Source organism: Carica papaya, chromosome 9 (genome assembly GCF_054855325.1).
Source record: "Carica papaya isolate Zhongbai chromosome 9, ASM5485532v1, whole genome shotgun sequence".
NCBI lineage: Eukaryota > Viridiplantae > Streptophyta > Magnoliopsida > Brassicales > Caricaceae > Carica > Carica papaya.
Window position 1 is genome coordinate 6,079,793 of NC_142317.1, and position 6,218 is coordinate 6,086,010.

The 6,218-nt window shown below is 32.9% G+C and overlaps 1 protein-coding gene across 1 annotated transcript; it reads left to right on the plus strand.

Moving 5' to 3' along the window:
- The first annotated feature begins 1,562 nt into the window (after positions 1–1,562).
- On the plus strand, positions 1,563–5,974 carry GUT1 (Exostosin family protein). The gene is made up of 4 exons (XM_022050008.2): positions 1,563–2,097; positions 3,956–4,344; positions 4,533–4,774; positions 5,111–5,974. The coding sequence occupies exons 1-4, from the start codon at positions 1,956–1,958 to the stop codon at positions 5,622–5,624; spliced, it is 1,287 nt and encodes a 428-aa protein (XP_021905700.1). The 5' UTR covers positions 1,563–1,955; the 3' UTR covers positions 5,625–5,974.
- Positions 5,975–6,218: the final 244 nt, after the last annotated feature.

The following is a 6,218-nucleotide window of genomic DNA, read 5'->3' on the forward strand; positions in this document are numbered from 1 at the left end:
ATGTAAATGATCATTTCTTGTTATCTTCTATGTGATAAATAATTGTACATGAATATAAGTTTTTATAAGTTATTATTGGGAGAGATTTACTACACAAATGTAGAATAAATAGTTTTCTTTATAGTAAATGAATTTACAATAAATTAAGGGCTCAATTGGTTATTTTTTTAATTTTTATCAATATTCAGTTTTCCGTATATGTGATTAGTGTGATATTCTTACTAGGCTAGTGTAACTTACCCCTTCATTAACTATTTCAAATCAAGATAACCAAAATTTAGATCCCGATCAACAAGAGGGTTGCAAATAGTTCACCACCTGAACTCTTTTCAAAAGCTAGTGAATGTCGTCTTAGGATGTTTAATGATTTACTTTTCGTTTATTTATTTGATTTCCGTTTACTCTTTTAAGAAGAAACATTCTCGTGTCTCTATTGGGTATTCTAAATTATTGTGTAAAGAATGTAAACTCTAATTCTATTATTTCGCTTCCGCATTTAATTTATAATTTTATTATTTTCATTTAAGTTCCGGTCCTTTACATATAGTCTTCAAATTATACGTAAGATTTTTTATTATGATATCTCATTAACAGAAATAGAAAGAGTGAGAAAACTTAAAAAATTACGTGCTAATTTAAAAAATCTATTGCATGTTGTACAGATTTCTTATGTTATGGATTCAGATATACTTTCATTACAAATCTAATTTATTTGATTTGATATAAGTATAGTTATTTAGATTTCATATCTAATTTTAAAATCCCTATATACTTAAGTAAGATTAGAATAAATTTATTATCTTTATAAAAATAAATTAAAAATTATATTTTGAAACGAATATAAACATAAATTTATTTTTACATTCAAATTTATGGGGAGAGCCGAATTTCATTGAAGAAAATTAAAAATTATTCAGGAACATATTAAAATTTCAATAATTTAATAAATCTAAAGTTAAATATTGAACTCTTAAAATACAAATACACCATGATACTTCTTTGAATGAACCAACTCCATTCATAAAATAAATGTACCAAAGTACAAAAAATAAAAAATAAAAAATAAAAAAAAAATCCCTTTCCCCCTTTATTTAGTACCAACTGATATTTAGTAATTAAAAAAATAATTTAATATTCTAATTTTATACATGAAATATATTAGTTTATTATAAATTGGAATTTAAGTTTTTTCAGCAAATGAAAATAAATTAATATTTTTTAAAAATACAATAAAAATGAAAACAAAAATTAACAAATACAAAATAAATTCCACAAAGACGTGTCGGCAAGAGGCATATTCTAATATTTAATTTCATTTTATTTTAAAATGATTTTTTTTTTTTTTTACGTGAAATGGTTTTGGGAATAATTAATTTCTACTTAATAGTTATTACTCAGTTGATTATATTTAAACTTACTTATCAATTTTTGTCTAGATGATTTTTACTTTTTATTTTTTATTTAAAATTTATAAATTTATATTAAAATGTGTATTTTTTTTTTATATATATGCAAAAAATCCGAAAAAGAAAATCCTTTTTTTAATTTTGAGAGGAAATTGAAGGGAAAGAGCGAGGGAAGAGAAGGGGTTATGATCCAACTAAAAAGCTCTTTGCTGTCTGTCTCTCTGTCAAACCTATGAATGAAATATACAACCATTTTTTTTTTTTTTTTTTAATCCAAGGAATCTTCTTCATCTGGTTTCTTCTTCTTCAACCAAATTTTGCTCAGCTTTCTCTTTCGACATCTCTTCCTCTTTCTCTTTCAATTCATACTTGTTTTTGGTAGAGAAACTCTTTCACTTCTTCAATACTTAAACATAAGGTCATTTCCTCTTGGACAGCCCAACTGTGTTCTTCTCTCCTTCTTCCTCTATTTCTGAGATTTTACTCCCTCTCACCTTAACTCTGGGTTCTTATTCTTAAATTCTCTTCTTTCTCTTTGTAAGATTTGATATGTTTCTTCTGTTGAAGTACGAAGCTGCTGACGGAATGAAGATTTGCAAGTTGCTTTTTCTTGGGATTGTGTTTAGTGCACTCGTCTTGAGGATTGACGCCATGCGGCTGGGCCGGAGTCAACCCACTGAGCGAATTTCAGGTCCCTTCCTATGCTTTTTAACTTGATTCCTTGTCGATTTTGATTGTTATGATCGAGGATTTTCTTGTAGTACTTTACGTAACCCTCAAATGATTGGGTTTCCACCCTCCGTATTTAATACAGTCTTAATGGATTTCTGGATCTCGTTGCTCCTGTAGATTTTGACCTAATTAGGCTTGTGTTGGCTGTTATCTATGAAGGTCGCCCGTAGTTATGGGTGATATGCCGCTAGGCTAGGATAGCTGGTTTTTATGTTCAATGCTTGCTTAAGCTAAAGCTCGACTTAAAAACGACGTTATTTAATTAAGTGGAAAGTGAGACAGTAAAGGAGTATAAGCAAAAACTTGGTGAAGCTTGTCAGTGCGATTTGGAATTTTGGTTAAGTTTAGCCACATTTTGATACATGATATTGCCCTAGGCACCTGATCAAGGATAGCTAACGGGGAGAAGCAATTGAAGAGAAGAATGAACTAAAATTTATTTTGATCAGCAAATAGTGTCTACTTTAGTCAGAACGTAGAAGGAAAAAAAAAGCAAATCCTGCGTGTTTGTGAGAAAACTAATTTAAGGAAAATGCTTGAACATGACAATCATGAAATTTGAAGCAAATTCACCATTCTTGAAGTGTGTCAGATTCAATTCAGTCTACTTAATGGGCATTCCCAAAGTGGTTTTTTGACTCAGTGTAGGAGCCTCTTCAAACAGGGTTTCTTGCTATTGATTCAGTGATCCCTATAGGACATCAGAATGAAGAATTACTTATTGGAAACAGATAGACTGGTAAAAATTCCGTATCCACGGGTGCAATTCTCAATCTAACAAAGGCAAAATGTAATATGTGTTTATGTTCAAAAAGCATTTAATAGATAATACAGGTCCTTGTTCAGGGTTCATCGGACGGTCTATGTCACTATGTGGATGTCTGATACTTTAAAGGTGCATGTTCAATACTTAATTATCCAGAACTGGAAGTTATTATATATGATATTATTATAACTAGAGGTTATGATAGATGAAATTGTGATAATGTGAAGATGATAAATGAAAATTCTCAGGTTAGAAGTTGAAATTAGAATTGGGAGTGATGATTCTTGAAAGTCTAAACCTCGGAACTCTTTGTTGCAAGTAAGATGCAATCAGTTATGTATAATTAGTTAGAATCTTTTTTTCTCGTGTAAGTTCGCTGACTGGAACTGTTCTTTTGTGCTAGCTTCCTCTAGGGTTATGGTCAAGTTATTATTTCATACCAAACAAAGTTAAGTGCCCATACAAAATTTCTAAACTCCCGTTAATTGAGTTTTGTATCTTTAGACTATAAAAGTAAATTGAGTTTTGTATCTTTAAGCTATAAAAATTTTCAAGTCAGACACAAGATCTGTATCCATACTGGAGACTCACACGTAAATTGGGTACTGCCATAGGTGATGATGCCTAACAAGCTTGGAAAAAAATTTCTGTCATTTCTTAGTTCTTTTCTCATGTCACCTCAGTGAATGAAGAAATAGTTCTATTAGGGTCTTGTTTTTACACAACCCATGGACATAGGGGCATGAAATTCTTCTTTTCTCTTTTTTGTTCTTTTTAAGTAGAACTTGGATAAAATCTCTATAAGTGATAAAAGTCAATTTGGAATCTAAATCCTAGTTTTTGAGCTTTAATTCAATTTTCTTTTCTTTTCTTTTTTTTTTCTTTAATCATGTTGCTAATATTGTAAAGAACCTTGAATTCATCATTTTCCGTTTTTTGGAGTTGTCCCATTACATCTAGAACTCCAAAAACATTAAAATCCCTTTTTAAATAATCAACTTTTTGATGCAACATTGACTCCTCTCCATATTGTTTGGGTTGAGTAATATAGGCAGTGCTGGTGATGTCCTAGAAGATGATCCTGTTGGGAGGTTGAAAGTTTTTGTTTACGAGCTTCCAAGCAAATACAACAAGAAGGTTTTACAAAAAGACCCAAGATGTCTGACCCACATGTTTGCTGCTGAGATCTTTATGCATCGATTTCTTTTATCCAGCCCAGTTCGAACTCTAAACCCTGAGGAAGCTGATTGGTTCTACACACCTGTGTATACAACCTGTGATCTGACTCCTAATGGTCTTCCTTTGCCCTTTAAATCACCAAGAATGATGAGAAGTGCAATACAGCTTATTTCTTCAAACTGGCCTTTCTGGAATCGAACAGAAGGAGCTGATCACTTTTTTCTGGTTCCGCATGACTTTGGAGCATGCTTCCATTATCAAGTAAGCAACTCTTTTTTCTTCTATTCTTGTCTTTCACCAACACTTAACTAACCTATGTGTTTTGGAGGACATATTTCGATATAGTTGGCCTGACTTTCAGGATATACCTAAATGTTCATATATTCTATTAGAGATTACTGCTCTATAATCTCTATTTGGTGGTCCCTTATTCTCACTTGGTTCTCCAGGAAGAAAAAGCTATTGAGAGAGGAATTCTTACCCTGCTCCAACGTGCTACATTGGTTCAAACTTTTGGACAACGGAATCATGTTTGCTTGAAAGAGGGCTCAATCACAATTCCTCCTTATGCCCCCCCACAAAAAATGCAAACTCATTTGATTCCTGAAAAAACTCCAAGGTCTATCTTTGTTTATTTCAGGGGATTGTTTTATGATGTGGGGAATGACCCTGAAGGCGGGTACTACGCAAGGTATCTTTCATTAATCTTTAATTTTAGAGCAGGCTTTCAAAGTCTTTTTAAGAGACTTCTGCATTTAAAAACTTGAATATTTTGTTGTCATATTGGAAAGAAAGAGGAGTCATGAAAAATAGAAAAAAGAAAATAGAGTTTCGAAATATGTTGGTGACTGTGTATTATCTTCAATTCCCCATAAGCTATCAGTTTTTAATGAAACGGTCAAAATGGATTTTTCCTCTATACCATACAAAGGACAAAGGATTTTCGGTTCGTCTGTTTTTATGATACTACTGAAAATTAATCCTGTCAAGAGATTACCGAATATAATACAAATTTGCAATTCTGCAGAGGTGCGCGTGCAGCAGTGTGGGAGAACTTTAAGGATAATCCACTTTTTGACATTTCCACTGAGCACCCAACCACTTACTATGAGGACATGCAGCGGGCTGTCTTCTGCTTGTGTCCACTTGGCTGGGCTCCCTGGAGTCCAAGATTGGTTGAAGCTGTGATATTTGGGTGCATCCCAGTTATCATTGCCGATGACATTGTACTGCCATTTGCCGATGCAATCCCATGGGAAGAAATTGGAGTATTTGTGGATGAGAAGGACGTTCCCAACCTGGACACCATACTGACATCAATCCCGCCAGAAGTAATATTGAGGAAACAAAGATTGCTTGCGAACCCCTCAATGAAGCAGGCAATGTTATTCCCCCAACCTGCTCAGCCAGGAGATGCTTTTCATCAGGTTCTAAATGGACTTGCACGTAAATTGCCGCATGACAAGAGTATCTATTTGAAGCCAGGTGAGAGGATCTTAAATTGGACAGCAGGCCCGGTTGGTGACTTGAAACCATGGTAACAACCATTATTCCTTTAAAAGAGTTTTCTGATATTCCTGCCTTCAGACCTTGTGAGGGGGGTCTGTTGAGGGTTACCATAGAAAATGTAAATCATGATTTTTGCCAACATGTATTAGACCATATATACAGAGCGTCTAGGGGTGGCTGTTTCTTGTATGTTATAGCTCAGGTTGTGTTAAGAATCTGTGTTGGATGTATTCATCGGGGATGGTTCATTAGTTATTGCTGGGTAGGGTGTCAAAGGAAATTTCATAATCTGTTTCCCTTGTAGTAGAGAAATGGAAAGGAGCAGTTGGATCTGATGTTGTTGTTGAGCAATTCAATGAAGAGGTTGTGGTTGACTTTTTAAGGTTGTTTTCTCTAATCTCATTTAACAGATTTTAAGAGGGATACAAAAAGCACACTGCGTTTCGGATGAATTTTTAATCTTTCAACTTGCTTATTCAATTCAGAAAATCGGATTTATGTTCTAATTTTGTATTGATTTCTCTTAAAAAAGAAAAATCATTTATAGTCTGAATAAAACAGAAAATTTGTAAAATTTATTTATAAATAAATACTTTGTTCAATTTGATGATAATAAAATTCTATAC